Source organism: Pezoporus occidentalis, unplaced genomic scaffold (genome assembly GCF_034315485.1).
Source record: "Pezoporus occidentalis ecotype Australia unplaced genomic scaffold, CSIRO_AGI_Poc_V1 ctg32, whole genome shotgun sequence".
Lineage (NCBI taxonomy): Eukaryota > Metazoa > Chordata > Aves > Psittaciformes > Psittacidae > Pezoporus > Pezoporus occidentalis.
In genome coordinates this window covers 4,290,491-4,310,866 of record NW_026915158.1, presented here as the reverse complement: position 1 = coordinate 4,310,866, position 20,376 = coordinate 4,290,491, and the positions used below count along the sequence as shown (strand labels likewise).

The window sequence follows — 20,376 nt, the reverse complement described above, 5'->3', positions numbered from 1 at the left end:
TCTCCATTTCTGTCTGTTACAGTCATATTTCTAATTGGTATCAAACTGCCAAACTGAGGAGAAGTCAGGAAAACATGCTAAGTAATAATTATGGTGTCTCTTTCTTTTTCCCTTGTATGCATATGTAACACTGCTTTTAAAAATAGGTCATACAGTGTATCTGCTCCTGTAGTTAGCTGTTTCTGAGGTTCCTGCTACCAATGCTCTATGCCTTCGTGTACATCTACTCAGCCCTGTTCAGGCATATGTGAATTTATACTGTGCCCTGTGCCAGACACAAGCAGTGCAGCTGCAGTTATCGCTGCTCAACATAAGCTGTGAGTTTTTTCAGCAAAGCCAACTTTCAGTTCTTTCAGCACAAGAATGAAGTGAGTTTGCATGAGCTTTGACAGGGTGAGCTGGCTTCTACCTACTGAGCAAAGAGCTCTGAGGTGCTGTGCACACAGCACAGATCTGCCTCAAACTTCATTTGGATTTGCATGAATCCTGGACATGCTGGACTGGTCCTGGGATAAATCAATGCTGGTCATGCCATCTGGGCTCTGTAGCAGTACTACATGTGCCCTAAGTTGATGGGTCATTTTGAGCTTCTTGTCAAGCAACACCCCCAAGTCCTTTTCCTCAGGGGTGCTCTCAATCCATTCCCTGCCCAGCCTGTATTTGTGCTTGGGATTGCTCCGACCCAGATGCAGGACCTTGCACTTGGCATTGTTGAACTTCATGAAGCTGGCATTAGACCACCCCTCAAGCATATCAAGGTCCCTCTGGATGGCATTCATTCCCTCCAGGGTATCAATCAAACCACACAGCTTGGTGTCATTGACAAACTTGCTGAGGGCGCACTCCATCTCACTGTCCATGTCATCGACAAAGATGTTGAACAGGATTGGTCCCAACACCAATCCTGTGTCCCTGAGGAGCACCATTTTTTGCCAGTCTCCCGTTGGACATTGAATCGTTAACCACAACTCTTTGCATGCAGCCATCCAGCCAGTTCTTTATCCACCAAGTGGTCCATCCATCAAATTGATGTCTCTCCAGTTTAGAGACATGAATGTCATGTGGGACAGTGTAAAATATTTTGCACAAGTCCAGATAGATGACATGAGTTGTTCTTCCCTTATCCACCAACACTGTGGCCCCATCATAGAAGGCCATCAAATTGGTCAGGCACAATTTGCCCTTAGTGAAGCCATGCCGGCTGTCACCAACCACCTTATATTTCCCATGTGCCTTAGTATGGTTTCCAGGAGGTCCGTGATGCTGCTGGGCACTGGGGTGAGACTGACCTATAGTTCCCTGGGTCTTTCTTTTTTTACCTTTTAAAATGAGTGGATACTGTATCAGTCCTGGTCACACAAAATAGCTTCCGGTAGCCCATTTTTGTATCAAAGCCTTCCAGTAAGAGGCACAGTTTGACAGGAAACAAGGCTCATTCTTTCTGCACATCTAGCTCTTCTTGCCCTTTCAGGACCAGAGAATCAGATATGCAAGAAAGCTGCCAAGTGCATGTCAATTTAGCTCCTATAGCGTCCCTGGTCTCATGTATTTTTCAGCCAAGACTATCTATCTTCGCTACTGCTGACGTGAGAATCACTTCTAACTGATGTGTGAGCCAGGAGAACACCCAGTCTACCCGGAGTTCACTGCCAATACATTGCATGAGACTTGTGGAGAGAGCAGAGCAGTCAGTCCTATAGTTGGGCTTTCAATAAAGCCTAAATAATATGTGCCAAGCACGTACAGCAGTATGACCAACAGAAGGCCCAATAATTTTTATACTGCTTCCTAGCTGTGGAATCTTTGCTACACAAAGAATTTCACAATCACAGAAAACTTATTGTAGAAGATGAGCACAGGTAAAATTGTGCGTTTGTTCCTATTATGTGCCAATTCATTTTCACACGGAACCTGGCCTGGTTGTTTCAAAGTGGCAGTGGTCCAAGTGTGAAAGGGGACAATTTTGTTTTAGTGGACTAGTTCAGATTTTGACACAATCCAGGCAATTACAGGCCTCCAGGAAACCAGGATCTGAATCAACGGGATATTTAAAATGGGATGGATTCAGCTTCAAACACCTGCATTTACAATGGAAGTGACTACATATGAGCCTGTTACAGTCACTGGAGAACTGCCCAGTTCAGTCAGTGGCATCCACACTTTCCAACTCACCCTAAAATAGACACTTACATTTTTATGGATGCTAAATACACACCTGTAGCAAAGAATAGGCAAGAAAGTCTCTAGTTATACCCAAATCCTGCTGCCTAACGCTACTGCTTTGGTAAAAAAGGTTGCATATGCATATAGATCTTACTTAACAAAACAAACAACAATTCAGCCTGTATTTACAAGTCACTAGTTGCTACGTATCCAACATGGGCTTTTGGGGACAGGTCTACTTATCTCTAAGGTAGTAAAGAGATTTTATACATACTGAGACCAATCAGTGGAAGTAGTGGAAGAAGACCTACCTGAAGATGGCCTGCATGCTCAGCCAAGTTCTTTATTTCATCCCTAACAATATGGTTTACAATTTCTGGCCCCTGTACGTTACGTGAATTTTAGAATTATCCTATATTCTTTGCTCAAACATTTCCAAAATACCATGCCAAATTATCCCTTCAGCTACACTTGCAAAACTTGTTTGACTGTCCTGTTTGTAGACTCCATCATGTTAACTCGATCAACAGCTACAGACTGCCATATCCTTTTTTATTTTTTAATCTATAAAGGCAATCTTCAAAAATAGGCATGCAGCTTTACCTCAATTCCTTTGTGCCTTTGTCGACTGAACAGGAGAGGAAACATTCAAAAAAGGCTTTCACAGAAAAGAGAGATGAAAAATAGAAAATGCAGATTTTAAATAGAATATATATAGATATATGTGTGCTGTAAAATGCCAACCAGACCATACAGATTCAAATACAAGACCATCAAGCTTTCTGAAGACTGAGGGGATTCTCTGCTGGGAATCTGCCCTATTGTCTATCACAAACACCTTGTGCCAACAATTGAGGACAGAAGGGAAATGACTGACTATACTCTTCCCTCTGACTTTCACAACAGTTATGTGAGACAATTACTTGTAGAAGTAGATGCAGACCAGAAACCATTGTCTGTCAATTCTGGATGTAGACAATATCTGAAAGATTTAAAATTATAAAGGAAATCAGTTCATGTGTTATTTAAATTTAGACTTGATCGAGCACTTTTTGCAGTCAAAGTTCTATAAAAACAAATCTTCACCATCTTCCCATAACTCAAGGGTAGTAGGGCCCTCTGGCACGGGATAACTCCACAGTACCAGGATGTCTGCTAGAGTGGTTAAAAGGAGCTTTGCAAGAGCTGGTTCTTTATGGCCATGCACCATAGGACAAAAATTGTAGTCTAATGAAGTCAAGGGTCCCCACCAGGCATCAGCAATATTTTAGTAACTGCTTGCATGCATGTTCTTCCTCGATGAAAAGTGCAAGTTAGCATTAGCTCACCAAGGGGCAAGTTACCTTGTGATGCTGGGAGATAAGAGCATGCACATGGGCAATAACTGCAAAGTATAAGTTGTGCAGAATGAATTCCTGAACTGTTCTGTTGCATTCTTAGGTGTTGCCATAGCTTTGCTAATCCTTTTAAAAATATCAGGTTTGGAAAAATTAAGCTTACTAGGAAAGTCTAACATATATATAATATTCTAGCTATTACCCCATCAACTGGAACCTCTTTAAATCCAGTTGAGGATGCTTACTCTGCCTGAAATTTAAACCAGCCTAGACAACCTATCAGTGGAACTACACAAGTTGAGTTTCAATTGACCTAAGGTTTTGCTCACAGAATGCTGACTATCTTGCACACCAATAAAGGAAACTGCAAACCGCTCCATTTTGTACTGTAACTATCACAGAATCACTCTTCAGATGAGGAGAGCTTTTTGTCAATACTGGCCCACAGCCATACTATTTCCATAAACCTGACTGCTGCAGAAATGAACTTTTTAAAGACCACAGCGACTAGTTTCAGTCTGAACTGGGTTATTATACAGATGATAGTGGCTGGTTTTATGCAAACCTTATCTAAATTAGGGTGAACATTACTAACACCGGAACAGAATCCTCACTTTGCTAATTTATGGGTAGCAAAGGTGAAGTTTCAAGTAAACTAAATATCAACCATCAGCAAAACTGCATAGTCCAGGACAGACATAAGAAATGTGAAGGAAGATATTTACAGTTAGTTTTACTACTTAGCTACTTCTGAAGAAAGAGTACAGCATTTCCTTGTGGTGTTTCTTTGCCTCTCACCTGTACATTTAGATTTCACACTAAGTCTTTCTTGTTGAATCTTGGAAACTGCTTACTTGCAGTCTCAGGCTGGAGAAGAGAAGCACTCTCTAAGAAGGCAGAAAAGATAGGATTACTTTTCTTCTCTTTTGATAAAGATGCTTTTATCTAGATTGATATAGCTAACAAGCTCAACAGACAGGTACTCCTCCACTACACTAAAGATGGTAATGCTTCTACATTTTTCTTACTGATAAGAGGTTTTTTACCTCTCAATGTGAAATCCTTGTGGAGAGAATACACTCTTGTTTTGCCTTGCCCTAACTATTTGAGGTCAGAGCTACAACCACCATAAGGCTTACTTTGACTATGTGTACTAAGAGAAAGACTGAAGTTTGTCTCCACAAGAGTTTTTGATTAATACAGTGATTAGAATGTAGCTCTTTCATTGTAAAAAATGTGCCATATTTTGCAGTGAAGGCATACATATTGTTTTCTATGCTATTTATCTGAATAATATTTGGTGAAAAATAAGAAATAGAGAACAGTTTATTTTTCTAAAGCGAAATGTCATAGGTCAAGAATACTGCAGCTAGTAAGATGTTTTCAGATTTGTTTTGTTTGCTCAAAGTACTTGTACGCATAAGTGCACAGAGTGTAAAAGTCTCATTTCCCAGATGTATTTATTCTTAAAAGAAGAGAAGCTAAAGACTAGCATGAAATAACGCCTTGTGGTAACATAACTATGGGCTCAGCAACAGTTTCTGATCTTTGCAATATACTCAGAACAAAACAGCAGAAACAGAAAAAAAGAAATTGGCAAAAAGAACATGGAAGGCCAAATACAAAGAAGTTTCTTAGAAGACTTGGGTTCAGATCTTGACTGAGGGAACCAAACCCTTGGCTTTTAGAGATGTAACCCCACAAGCTAAAATTTGCCTGAAAGTTTATTGCAAGGGTGAGAAAGAACCATCCAGAAAAAAATCTGCAGCCTCTTTCGGTAAAGCCCCTGTTCAGTTTAAGGAACATGCAGTCAGAGATGCACTCATTTACATTCCTCAGTTTGGTGAACAAGCATCTGCAGAAGTGCTTCTCTGAATTGCATCAATGATGATTTAGGAACAATAACTGAAATGTGTTACAGAAGGGCACTTTTTCTTCTTGTCTCTGATATTAAACCCCTTACTCTATCTAGGTATCAAAGCGTTTGTCACTTTTCCTACAATTCAAGATGACTGCCTCCTGGCTCCTTTCCTTCCGGGTCCCTTCTTCTCCTCATACTCAGTCTACAATAGAAATTAAGTGTCTGTTGTTTGTTCTTGTCTAATATTGTTTCATCTCACTAGCAATTCAGACAGTCCTGAAGGAGCTGAATCCCCAGCAGGAGCAATACACACTGAAGGTCACTGAGTTTTCTCCAGTGTTAGCTACATTAAGGTAGACATAAACTAGCCTCACACTTTTGCTTTTTTTACTGCTTTGTAATAATATAAAACTGAACACGTAGAAAATTTATTAAAAAATAAAAACAAAAATGCAGTCTTTTGAGAGACAAAATATATTCTTCAGCCACATTTGCATTCATTAAAAACTGTTGATATTATTTCTCTAAATGCTTACAATAAAATCTGTGCTTTCATTGTGCTTCATTCTGAACCTGTTTGCAATTCAGTTGAAATTGCATTTCAGTTTGCAGGTTTTTTCCTTTAATCTGAAACAAGCCATCCCATAGCCTTCAGCTGGAAGGGTGAGTTTCCAAAAGTGTAACTATATCAAAGAATTTATGAATTTTTGATTTTTTTTTTCTTCTACACAATAGTGCTTTGACAAGTAGTGAACCAAAAACTATGAAGCAGAATAAGTTTTGGATGGCTGTCTGCTGCATGAGAAGTTCTGAGGCTTATTATTCCATCTCAAATCACAAAACAAATTATAAAATTTTTTATAAAACAGTAATTCTGGTTTTCACTAAGCTCACAGGCTTTTCAGTCTTTCTCACATGTGCACTTGACCAACAACAGGAAAAGAATAGATGCAAGAGAGGAAACACATCAGTTTAATTTAGTAGTCCCCTAAAACAGAAGTAGACACATCTTTATTGCTACTGTTCCATGGCAAAGAAATAATACTCTTCTGATTTTTTACTGCTTGATGTTTGGTATAACCTTTAGTGTTTTGTCATCTTTTGTCAATTACAGAGAAAGGAATTACTGTTTCTGTCAAAAAGGCACCAAGCAGCTGTCACCTTCGCTTACAGTTACAGCTTGGATGAAAACCTGTGCTACTGAATTTCTAAGTAAGTGAGATTTCTGTGCAGAGTGCCATGAGCCAGTGAGAAGACAAGTGAAAAAATCCTACCTGGATTTAGCAAGCAATACTTCAGAGGCTGTAGGTGCTCTTAGTACTAATATAAAACTAAAATACATCCAACCACTAAATGTTTCAGAAATGAGGCCAGCGGAAGAGCTTAACATTTCTCTTTGTATCTCAGAAGCTTGCGGACTGATGTAAATAGTAGTAAGACAGGATCTCCTCACTTGAAGAATCCTCACTGAGTTTTTGTTTCAGTTTACCTGTATATCCATTTGTTGTAGTTTAAATATAGCTTTCTCAAACATAAAAGCAAAAGCATATCTTTCTAACAGGGATATTTATGTAATAAGACTATATTTTTACATATTATGGATTTGAAACCTTAGCTGAGACTTTATTTTTTACAGTCCATGATTTTTTAGAATCCATGCAAGCTCCACTGATTTGAATTGAAAATCTGAAATTGAAAGGAAGCAACTCATAAAATGTAAGGAGAATCTAAAACTCATAAAAATTACTTTCTCGTTTGATTTATGACATTTTTAAGTTAAACCACAAGATGCAAACAGAGACGTGGTTGTAGTGGGGGAAGAACATAAAATTACCCTGAACAAGATGAAAATATAAATACAGTATTAACTAAACCCAAATAGATGCAATAATGGGAGAGGTAAAGTACGTTAATGCGACATCGTGGTTCCAGCAGCTTGTGGTTCCAGCAGCATTTAAAAGCAAAGCATCACAAATAAGGGTGACTCAGAGCAGGGATTTTGCTAGCCCAGTAATCATGAACAAGGAATTCAGAATTAGAGCCCCAGAAGGATTTGGCAAAAGGAAAGACAAAGTTTGAAAAAGAATTTTCTGCACTACGCATCTCCTGAAGAGGCCTCTTGCTCTCAAGAGTGACTTGCAACAAGTCTTGTTTACTCTGTATGCCCTGCAGAAGACACTAGCGAACCATTGCATCATTCTTATTTTGCTCCTTCTGATAGACATCTTCCTTACTATGCAGACTGGAGACTACGCCAAGGGGGGGTACCCTTTTTGGAGAGCTCTTGTAGGCACTTGAACACAAAGTCTGGTGCCTTTCAAGCCCTGTTCAAAGGGTGCCTAAATTTGAGAGGCACTTGTGTTTTACTGATCATAGTACTCCACAAAGGCATAAAAAGGCCTTTAGCCAGGCCATGACACAGTTTTCATTACTGCAGAAAAAGCAAGTTTAGAACAAAATAGATTTCTGATCAGCACTAATCCAAACCTGAACATAAGAGGTATTCAATAGCTTTATGACCAGTGTGACAGACTTCATGGAAATTTTCACCTACTCCTACCTCCCAAGTACATGCAATTTCTATTGGAACAGTATCTAGGGTTGAGATCCCTTATCCTGCGAGAACAAATATCTTTCACTTACAAAGGCTTATTAATAGAGCTCTGTAGGTACTTTCGTATAAAAAAAATCTGTTTTGAGAAATTTTAGGGTTGTTAGGCACAAAGGGGTGCCACTTGGGAAGGATTTTTGAGGAAATAAAGTTCATGAATATGTATTTACTATAGTAAGTCATAGATAAAAGAGTTGAAATAGAAGTATTAAGGTTTTTTTCCAAGAGCTTTGTGTCAGTGAGCCATTTTTCAAGTTCCCCTGAAAACTGAAGATTAGTTTCATTCTTGATATAGCTCCACTGACAAGAACAAAATTTAAAAGAAAGAAATATAAAAATATATAATCTGTCAAACTACACAGGGATTTTGGTGTTTTTTTTGTAGTTTGATTAATAGAAGTACATTCTTAATTTCTGTTTTGACATTTCTTTTCTCTCTTGACATTTGTCCTCTAGGTTTCTAAGCCAAGTGTTCATGATATGATCCAGTGGGTTTATAGGGATCAACATCCACCTTGTGAATAATGGTTAAAAACGGATCCCACCTGGACAGTGAAACACTGGCAATGCTCCAGAATAAAGCTATCTCCATCACCCTTCCAGTTGTGTATACACTGGTGGCTTTGATCAGCATCCCTGGCAACTTGTTCTCCCTTTGGGTACTCTGCTGGCACATCAAACCCAAAACACCTTCAGTTATCTTCATGATCAACCTAAGCATCACGGATCTCATGCTCGCCAGCTGCTTTCCCTTCCAGATTTCTTATCACATCCAAAGCAATCACTGGACCTTTGGCAAGACTCTTTGCAGCCTTGTGACTGTGATGTTCTACTCCAACATGTATTCTTCGATACTGACCATGACCTGCATCAGCATTGAGCGGTACATGGGTGTGGTATATCCCATGAAGTTGATTAAGTGGAGAAGAAAAAGATATGCCCTGGCTGCCTGCCTAGGTATGTGGATGTTCTTGTTACTGGCCTTCTACCCGCTAGAAAGCACGGATCTGACCTACGAAGTGAAAGAATTGGGGATTATAACCTGTTTCGATGTCCTCAAGTGGGATATGCTGCCCAACTTTGCAGCCTGGGTAGCCTTTCTCCTCACACTATTTGTTGTGCTCTTCCTCATCCCTTTTGTTTTAACAGTTGGGTGCTATATTGGCATAATTCGGAAGCTTATTCAGACATCGAGCAGATATGGTAACAGGCAGAAGACTAGATCCATATACCTGGCGATAATAGTCCTTCTGGTATTTGTCACCTGCTTTGCCCCCAATAACTTTATCCTACTTGTGCACATGATCATCCGCCTGTTTTATGGCAGGAGTTTGTACCCTGCCTACAAGCTCACCTTATGCTTCAGTTGCCTGAACAACTGCATAGATCCCTTCATTTATTATTTTGCATGCAAAGAATTTTACCAGAAATTCATGGAAGTGTTTCGCCCTAAGGTCCTGCTCAGCGACAGTTTGGAAACCAGAAGGGAAAGCTTATTCTCTGGAAGAACCATGTCAGCCAGGTCGATGTCAAGTGGACCTATGGATGGGCTAGAGGGAGTAAAGGTCTATTTGCAAAGGCGAGAGAGTGTTTTTTAGCCTTAGAGATCCCTAGAAGAAAGGCATGAGATCCATGAGTAGACACAGAAAACATTTCTTTTTGAATAGCTACCCTCAAAATACCTTGCTCCAGTGACAGACCTCAAGCCACACTTGTATTGTACTTCAGTATTTTCTGCTAAGAAATGGAAGCATTGGAGGAACAGAGTTTATTCAAGAAGGCACTGAAGCAAATCCAGCATTGATTAATAAGTGTTGGCCTGGAATTAGTCCTACTGCATGAAAGCAAGGGATAAGTTTAGAACAAAAAATAATTCCAGGTTGTATGACCTCAGTGTTTAACCAAAGGCTTGTGATTCTCGGTGAATGTGAAATATTACTGTATATGAACTACAGCATACACTGAAGTTGGATTTGGGGTGAGTTATTTTTATAAGCAATGCGCTGAGTTTTTTATTTGTGGGCTTGGTTTTCTGTTTGTTTTGTTGAATTTTTTGTTTTTTGTTTTTTTTTTTTTTAATGTACTGCTTACTCTCTTGTATTTCTACATAAGAATGAGAAAAATGGCTTGTCATTCTACCATTAATGCATAATGCATACCCGCTGTGAATTTACCACAACAGTCGCCCAACTGTTTATCAGAACCAAACCACAGTAACCTTTGAAAAGGTTACGTTGACTTATTTCAATTTTAAACACCAAAATATCTCATACAATGAAAGGAAAGCAAGAGCTACTAGTTTAAGACTACTTCAGCTTCTGAATGGATATTTTCATTTGTTGAAGTTATTAATTTCTCAGGACAGTGGGGAGCAGTTGATTTAAGAAAACAGATATTTTTCACATTGACCTACTACAGTAACAATGCTGCTGCTCTTATGCGATTGGTATTAACATGTCATTTTCACCAATTCCCTACAGGCTATAGACAGAAGCACCATCCCCCTCAGCAGAGAATTTAGCTTTATATAGTGTACAGGCAGCGACTTTACCTTTCTTATGGTGATAGTATTGATTATTAACCAGATTTTCAGCTGGATATACAAGAATTCAACCACAGACTGGAGTGATTCTGTGTCAGCAGAAACTAGCAAAAACCCTGTTCCTATGGCCAGATGTCAAAAATGTACTTCTTTCAAGTAGATAAACAGAAAGAAAAAGGAAAAAAAAAATGAAAGCAAGGCTTGAGGATGGGAGAAGGACCAAGTACGCTGGAAAGAGGTTATGGCAGGTTGATGTGCAGTCCTGTGTTTGGGACTCCACTCTGAAATATCCTTCTCCAGCTTGTTTGCATATACTATGTCATGGTTTAATCATTCTGACAACTCAAGAACTGCCTACGTGCTTGGAAAGACAACTGCTACAGAATATGTGCTGGGGACAGAACAAGGCAAAGTTTTTTCTGTAGTATTTACAGCTTTTTACATGCCTTTGGGCCTCACTGGCAGAGAAGAGTCAATAAACACCTGGCAGCACCAGATGAGCTCCCCCTCACAAGCAAGAGAAAGCTATATGGTATCCTTTTGTGCACTGTCACTCCACCCAGTGCTCAGTATGAGGCTGTCTTCGACATCGTGGACAGTTGGTTCAGACATCACATGCTAGGTCTGCCTTGAGCAGGCCTGTAGTGATTTCTGAGTTCCTGTGCCTAAGTAAAAGGCAACACTCAAGGCCTTTAAAATCTGACTTTTTTCTTTGTGTACAACATGGTTAAGGCAAAGTTTTATACCACTAATCACCATGAGTTTCTTCATGATAGAAGCTGGATAGCCACAAAATAAACAGTGAAATATTTGTATGTCCTATATTCTGCTAAAGTAGAGTCAGTTACTGGAGAAGGATAAATGTGAGTGGACCTAGGACTACCTTTTAAAAGCCATCTGAAGTGTTTTGTGGCATTTCACAGTACTGGTTTTAATTGATCTGCACTTTTTCTGCCCACAAGGCCAGCCTTAGTGATATAGAACCTGTCCAAACCTTTCCATCAATTTGCCTGGAAGCTACCCTGCGCTACCAGCCTCTGTGCTGTGTGCATATGTGTCGTGAGATGAACTTGCTACTTTAAATCACCTCACATGTGCTAAAAGGCAGTCCACTGAATATGTTTCTGCATGAGTCCACCTTGCTGTGCAAGCCCCTTCACCATCCACTTCCACAGAATTCCAGCTTTCTCACTACAAGAACCGTTTTCAGCATTTTGCTGTGGCAGGAACATTTTCGGAGGTTATACTGAAATCTCTCTCCTCAAAATTTATCTTTTTTTTTTTTTTTTTAGCATGCAAGTATTTTTACAATGAAAATCATTACTTGTCCTAGCTCTAATGCAGATTTTGAACCTGTTTTATCTTGAACCTGATCTTCAAGCACCTAGTGCCTCCTAAAATATGCTGCTATGTGCCTGATCTGCAACTGGCACCAAACAGAGCCAAAAGGGCAGAAACTGCACTTTGGACATCATCTGCTATGTTTTGAAAAATACTGAACTGCTCCTTTTGCAAGAGAGAAAAGATGCTCACAACTGACTGAAAATGTTCTTCTCTCCAGCCTCACACAGCTCTTCATAGCCCTTCATACCTCTTCTGACATTGTCTAAAAGGGAAGAGGAAGGATTGCTCATTCAGGTACCTCTTTCTGCCATTTTACCAGCTAGCTTTTAGTCAGATCAGATTAGGAAAAATTCCCATTTGAGTGTGATTATTCCTTGAGAAAGGAATATCTAAATGAACCCAACAACAGCAATCTTTCAAGTCCCATGGTGTACGCTGTGAAGTTTTGAAGAGTTTTTTTAGAGATGAGGAGAAGAAATTGTTTTTTAAAGTGTTCTTTGACACTGGGGCATGTCCTACTGGGGCATCATAAGGTAGCAAGACTTCTACCCTCCTTGGTCAATTGGTGTGAGTTGACATACATGTATGTACATATAAACATGTACATGTATATGGAGATTGCCATTTTAGAGGTTATTGAGGAGTTCATGACTATATTGCCTTTGGCGTAGGGAATATGGGTCCTGAGCAACATGCTTACTTAGTTGCCTCTGTGGTTAATGTAATTTTACTGAGAAGACATGAATGTATAGGCTTCTGTTTGAGATTTAAGGGGTGGGTTTTGTGTTTGGTAGGGTTGTTATTTTGTTTTAATTCTTGTTTAGCAATATAATCATCTATAAATGTGCTTGGACATTTTTGTGTATATAAGAACAATAAAAATCCCAAACCAAACAAACATAAAAAGATCACGATTTAAGATTCTTTCCTTTGTTTGCACCTGCCATGTGAGAAACTTCCAAGCTTAGCAGAGGGCAGGGAAACTAAGTTATGAAATAAAATTAATCCATTTCCCATTGTTATTGACTTTTTAAAAAATTTCTGTATGTTTTTAATTCTCTTATTTTTCCCATGCTTTTGAAGTTTATTTTTTTTCTTTTTTTCATACCTTTATTTTTCTTGGTTCTTTCTATATCTATATCTTAGAAGCTGGCTTTGGCATACCCCCTTCACATAAATTTTAGAAGTAGCAATACCTGAATGAGATGTTGGCTAACTTGGACTCCTTCTCCTTGCTCAATAGGTGCACCAAATATATATATATATATATATATATACATATATATAAAATAAAAATTTCAGTGCATTTCTGAAGGGGGCTGGTAGCCATGGGCTGTCTCACCCCTGCCAGGATCAGGGCAGCCCCAGCCCCAGGCACTGGGTACCTCCCTGGGTACAGGGGTGGGCCAAGGACAGGCTGGGACATGGGCCTGTGGGTGAGTCTGGCTCAGCAGGACCCATGGCTGGGTAGGGCTGTGGGGAGCTGGAGACTGGCCCTGCTGTGGAGTTGCTGGGGCAGGGGCTGACACCCCTGACACGGAGTCCTGGGCCCTAGGCAGGGTAGGAGGAGCCCTTGGGGGACTGGACAGGGACAGTCAGAGTTGGTAGTGCCTTGATAAACATTCCTTAGGCTGACTATGCTCTGGTTTGGGTTCAGTGTCTGTTTAGCTACATCTATGCTGATACATGAGAGGGACAGAGGTCATCCTAACGTCACTCAATCTCTTTTTGCAATTTTTTCCAGTTCAAAGTGTTTAAAATAACATGATGCCTATGTTGATAACCACTAGAGTAGTGTTTCTCTAAGGAGATAATTAGGGCATATGCTATAGAAGACAATTAGGGTATATGCTATATACCCAAAGGTGTGCATGATAGCATGAATGTTTGAGGGTGAATTTCAATCTCAGTAAGTGTGAAACAATGCACATGGGGAAATCCTGTAATGGCTTTGTATACAAAATGGTGTTTCTTAGCAGTGACCACTATGAATCATAAAACATAACCACTTGCATCAGCTCAGCATTGTGGAAATCTATGGTTCGTCCACACCTTGCTTATTTTGTGCACTTCTGTGTCTTCATCACAGATAGGATCTACAAGAACTGGAAAAGGTCAAGAGAAAGGCATGTGGGATAATCTCGGGTATGAATTTAAAACTTATGAGTTAAATAGTTTAGGGCTCTTCAGCTCAGAAAAGTGACAATATAAGGTAGGTTAGAAAGAAGTCTACAAAATCCTCAGTGGAGTGCAGAAGTTCATCAGGACAAGTTTCACTGCCTTTGCCTAACCAAGAATTGGGGAATATTAAACTAATGAGATCCAGGCTTAAAACTAGGAAAAGTTAGTAACTCACAACACATAGCATCATTGGAGAACATCTTGACAAGAATGTTGTGTCTGCGCATAGTACATGGTTCCACAGAGAGACTGGAAAAGCACCCGAAAAAGAAATACATTAGACATAACTAACAGGCAAACTATAGTAGACTCAGGAAAACCCATAAGGTTAAAATGGTCAGTAGTTGGAGGAATACTAAGGGGAAGTGACATTACGTGATTGCCCTGTAATTAAATCCATCCTGAAATAAAGAGGAACTCGTTATTGGAATAAATCTTGTATTGTCTTTCCTCATTTATGCGGCAGTTCATAGTCTTAAAAGGAGCTATTGAGAGAAAAGTTTCAAACATACTGCTCATCTTGATATATCTGGATTACTTTCATTCTGGACTAAATTTTTGTAAGTGTCCTCTTGTCAAACCTATAAAGTGTACTTATGGACAGCATAATAAGAGTATAATGCTTAGCTGAAGTATCATTTTTAAAGCTTGTTTTTTTATTTCACAAGAAAACCCTGCCTGTCTGAAGTCTGGGCTCCTGTTGAGCTCTGGTCTTTCATGACTTTGTTCAAGTCTCATGGCTTCTAGTATTTTTCTTTCAAGTCTAAACAGTTGGAACACGTTATCAAATGAGAAGATTATCAGGCCTCTTAATTATAAAACAAGAAGTTCAGAGCTGCCAGACAGAATAACTTTCTAGCTTTTAGCACCAATAAATACCTCAATCCCCTGCTTGACTGTCCTTGCTCATGATGATGTCCTGCAGTCAGTCTTTTTCTTCTGCAGAAATTTACAGCACTAGGACACTGATTGTTCTTTTTCCCCACTTTCTGCACCACTGCCCATATGACCTGCCTCTGGCAATGCCATAATTACTCAGATGAAGAAAGCAAAGGGCACATGCTGTCCTGATAGGAGCTACAAAGGCTAATTGTCATTTGAAGCTTCTTCCAGGATGTTCTACACCCTTAAATGCTGTTGTTGGATATGGTAATGTACCAGGAAAATGGCGTTTTGTTGAGTGCCTTAAATCTGAGGACACATAACGGTTTGGCTCCTCTGCTGCATATCTGAGCAGCCTTGTCAAAGGAGAAAAGACAACAGACTTAAAGGAAGTATAAAGAGATTCAAGATAGAGATGGGAGAGGGGTTGAAGAAGTAACCTCTGTGGCAGCTTGGGGTAGAAATACAGTAAATGAGGATTTGGAAAGGGATCCAGAAAGTTAGTCTCTGCAAGAAGCCATCTGCAGCTACAGAATGTCTGTAAGTATTTTTCTTCATAAACAGCCAGTTTCATTTTAGAAGTGTGGAGCCCTTTCAGCATGAAAGCTGGAAGCAGCAGCGTATCTCCAGATCTCTGCTGCAAGGAAAGGAATGTGGTTAACAGACAAATAAACCACTACCTAAATACAGAGCAAACATCTCACAGAGGGACTCATATCTCTGGAAATGTGGGCTTGCCAAGCACAAAAGGTGCAACTTATCTGATCAAAAGCAGATATGAAGTACTGCTCTAATCATCTTATTGCTTGGCAGCATTCACATCGATTGCCTTCTCTGTTTCCAAAACCTACATGGTAGCTGCTTTGGCTACTGGTTGCATTCAGACATCCAGATGTTGGTAGACTCCCATGTTAACATGGACCCACAGCGCAAAAGCAGTTAGTATCCCAGGACTGTTGCCGCCTTCTTCTTAATAGCTGTCTGGATTTTTACCATCTTCATGCTTGTAACAGCAGTTTGTTCATCTGATGCAGGCTAATGACCAGGGAAATAATATTCCTGGGGACCTGATCAAACACACGGGCTGTAGGTCTTTCTCACCTTCCCAGGCTCATATGGCTTCAGAAAATAAAGGAAAATAATGATGTTGAATGACTGGAAGCCTCTTCACATCATTTGCCTCTACACAGAATCTGTTCACCTTCTCAATTAGAAACTCTCTATGGAGGTAAAACTGCTTTTTCTCCTTCAAGAAGTTTCAGTACTGCAATACTGATGGTTCAATTTCCCCTGTTCCTCATTACTGTCAACAGGCTTGCTGACATTCTTCCTTTCCCTATTTCACCTTACATTCCATAGCATATGTAGAATTCATCTGTACCTCACCCCATTCTGATAATGCAAACTACTCTGTACACTTTCACGTAAAATGTCCATAGATTTGAGCTTTTTTTACCAAGTGTTCCCATATATTGCTGCTAAAACTACACCTTTAAAGGATAAAAAAATGAGATAAAATACAGCATATAACTTTTTTTAAATTGATAAATCTGCTCAGATTGAGAAGATAGAAGACACACAAAAAAACCTTTAATCTCACAGTAATTTTTATTTTCATATTCAATACAGATACTTGGGCCACAGGGTGGAAAGATTCCTGTTCTTACAATGTTCATGACAATTTGCTGGAGGAGCTCTGTTTCAAACATATCTTAGCACCTATTACTGTGTTTATGATGTCTCTTTATAGCCCCAATCTCAAAGCACCTCTTTCAAGACACTGCTAGACCTATTGATATTAGCAGTAGCTCTGATTGCGCCATATGTCCAAATATGCATGCATACCCAGCTATAGTCCTTAGTCCTTTAGTCCTCAGAATTTATAGCTCGCTACAGCTACCTACAAGTTAGTGAGCAAACTCGCAGAAAAATTATGGGATGCACTGCCCTCTTGTGGAGATTTAAATAACGAACATACGAGCTCCACAAACGTTCTTGACCTTGGAGCACCATTAAGTCATTTTCTGGAAGAGCTTGGATTCCAGCTGAGTCAATAAAACCTCTCTTCTCTGCATCTTATCTTCATTTAACTTTATACGGTTGTCTTTGCAGTAATCATTATACTGTACAAGTAGAAGGGAGACTTGTTTTTCTTACTTAGGCAAATATATATTTGTATCATACATTATACATGTGTACATGTGTTTTATATAAATGCACACATATGTCACGTGCATGTTATGTATTCATTATGTACATGCAAAAATATTTTCTGAAAATATTTATGAACTTTTTAATGTGTTTTTCAAATATAAACAATTCAGAAACAGTGGTCTTCTTTACAGACTTCTCCACCTCGCTATACTTTCTCTGTAGCAGAGGCCAAAAGCAGTTACTCTGATTCCCTGACATCCCTTCTTTAGTCATTCTTGGACAGAAACTCTTTACACCATTTAAATATGTTGGCCAAAGATGCTTCACTGGGGCTTGGATAGTGATTTCTGTTTTGCTGGGCATTGCTATACGTTTGATGTAGCTGCTTCTCCTTGTCCTGTAGGATGGGCATGGAGCTGCCTGAAAGATAGGCTGGCATTCCTCCTGTTGTGATGTTCCTGTCAACAGGCTGACATTCCCTCAACAGTTGTGAAGTTTCCTCACAGAAAAGGTATTACATTATTTGATAGCTATGTGGGATAAACATCTTCAAACTAAATATATGTAAAAACATTTACAGGGACATTACATACTATACAGCCCACATATTTAACTTAAAATTTCATTTAATCTGACTTCCTGTGGTTTCCCCAAGATACTTCTATGTGCTTGTAACACCACTCTACTTCAAACAGAAAGGAAACTTCCAAGTTGTATAGAAGAGGAGGAAGGAGCATTTAGTCCTGAGCTGGAAGAAACTAAATTTATAGGGGTTCTTAAAAATGGACTAATGGAACACAGGGCTAAAGAGTAAGAGTGGGGAAGGAAATCTGGGGTACCAGCTCTGCAAGTGCTTCTTGAGTCTGGAAAAATGGCTCTTGAAAATCTTATGAGTTTCCAGTAAAACTTCAGCAGCACTCTGCAAGAAGCAATGACAAAACAGTTTGAGAGCTAACATGTGCTTCTGTTTTATACACCTTGAAAGGATCTGAACTTATTAAAGAAATCTAGAACACCTCTTCATAACCCACAAATTTAGTTGAACATGTAAAGCAATATGAAAATGAGATACACTGTTACATGAAGCAGGTAATTCCTTGCTCAGAAGACTGCTAGCTAAGTATCAGTTGTACATAAAATGACATAGCACAGGTGGTGTTAAATGACGCAAAGATGTTATTTAATCAGAGGAGAATTCCTGATGACTAGGTGGTGAAAGAGAACCCATCTGTAAACCACTAATCTTCTTTTCCCTGTAGTAATAGAGAGATATTTCATGAACTGTGTAGATACATTGGACAATGGCAAGTATTTTAATGGCAGAAAGGCAGTCCTTGAAAAACCAAGTCTGAGCTCTTGGAATTATTGAGGTTATCATAGAAAAACTAAGCTGCCTTGTAAAAGATGAAATGTTCATCCTCTTCATAGCAACATTCCCAGAATTCACTAACTTCTTCACAGTGGAATGCATTATTCCTCAAACAGGTTGATCTTCTGGTTGCAGAGGTGACTCAGCCAAATAATACATCCCCATTGAAATACATACACTCATCTGGGGTACATATAAAGTAGACAAAAGGTTTTGATTACCACAGTGTTCTTTACATGCTTTAAAGTGTTACTGTAATGGCTGCAGCATAAATGCAAAGGCAGAAAAGCAGAGAGGTCAGAACAAAAATGTCAAGGAAAGGTCTCTGCAGTTCAGAGCCCTCTCTGCTGTTTTTCTTTTGCTCAAAATACCCCAGGTACTTGAAAAAGACAACAGTTTCATAACCAGCCTTGGACAAGCTAATCTTTGACTAGTTCAGTCAGCCAAGACAGAAACTTTTCTGATAACTGCTGGTGCCATTGATCGTCACCTCGGTCAGCTCTCTGCAGCCTCACACTTGTTCTGCCTGATGCTTGCAAGGCTGCTACAGAGCAGTTAATGATGATTACTCGTCAAATCTCTTCCAGCTGTGGTAGCTGATGTGATGTAGTTTGGCTTTTTCTCTTATGGTCCAGAGGAGGCCCATGAGGATGATCAGGGGACTGGAGCACCTCCTGTATGAAGACAGGCTGAGAAAGTTGGGGTGCATGGAAACCTCATAGCAGCATTCCAGTATCTGAAGGAGGACTACAAGGATGCTGGAGAGGGACTCTTCATTAGGGACTGTAGTGACAGGATGATGGCTTAAACTTAAGAAGAGGAACATCAGGTTAGATACAAGGAAAGTGCTTTACTGTGAGGGTGGTGAGGCATTGGAATTACCCAAAGAAGTGGTAAATGCTCCATCCCTGGCAGCGTTCAAGCCCAGGCTGGACAGAGCCTTGGGTGATACGCTTTAGTGTGAGGTGTCCCTGCCCACGGCAGGGGGGTTGGAACTAGGTGATCTTAAGGTCCTTTCCAACCGAAACCATTCTATGATTTTATGGTTCTATGACAAGACTACTCCTCCCCCTTTTCCACAAAAACGCATTTTTCCTAATTGGCTCTCCAGCTATCCCAGAACTATTTTCAGTATTATGGATTTGCAGAGGGCAGCTGTCTTCATTCACAGTTAATCTAAGCATTTTATTTGCATTTTCAATTCAGTATAATTTCCCTAGGTTCACAGTATTTTTTTAAGCATTTTTAAAGATAATTTTTCTATTCTGCTCTCAAGTCACTGCCACCCCTTTAAAAAAATAGTAGTTTCAAAATTTGCATTCTGTTACTTAGGACAATGTACAACCTGTGAGGTTGTGGTGAATACAGCTAGATCCCCTGCACCATGACAGCAGCAGGAGGCCCAAGGGTGGGGGTACCCCAGCAGCCCCACAGGGGCAAAAGAGTCCTCTGCCCCAGCCCCTCCTGCTACCACAGGAGCCCTGTCTGAGCTCTGCTACTGGAGGGGTCCACACTGAATATGACAGGGTTGTCAGATACGTACGTGTGCCTGCATGCATGTATTTTTCCACTACTAGACCTTTGTCCTGACCAGCCAGCAAGTGGAACAGGAGTCTTTGGATGCTGTTTGTGTCTGAGCATGCTCTGTGGCTAGCCATTCACACACATATACACGTGTCACAGTGTGACCATGGGTGCTGGCTGGCACTACTCAGACTCACTGTTGAATATATATTTATTTTATTGGGAATTAATCTTTTTATATTGGACTTTTTATGTTCAACTTTACTTGCTTAAAAGGCCAAACAGAGAATATCTAAGATTTGCATCAAATCAGGCGATGATCATAGTTCCTTCTGACAAAAAAAAATGAATAGTATTGCCTCTTTGCCAACGCTAGGAATCACAGAATGGTTTGCGTTGGAAGAGACC

At 39.8% G+C, this 20,376-nt stretch overlaps 1 protein-coding gene across 13 annotated transcripts in view; it reads left to right on the top strand.

The window, feature by feature from the left end:
* Window positions 1-12,772, top strand: part of P2RY8 (P2Y receptor family member 8) — a 51,375-nt gene extending 38,603 nt beyond the window's left edge. For 6 of the 13 annotated variants that reach the window (XM_062628698.1, XM_062628699.1, XM_062628692.1 and 3 more), the window contains 2 exons: window positions 5,624-5,714; window positions 8,429-12,772. In XM_062628698.1, coding sequence (XP_062484682.1) covers window positions 8,497-9,570 — 1,074 coding nt within the window. In that variant the 5' untranslated portion in view covers window positions 5,624-5,714; window positions 8,429-8,496 and the 3' untranslated portion in view covers window positions 9,571-12,772. The other 7 variants (XM_062628702.1, XM_062628701.1, XM_062628697.1 and 4 more) reach the window with 3 other exon arrangements.
* The last annotated feature ends 7,604 nt before the right edge of the window (window positions 12,773-20,376 follow it).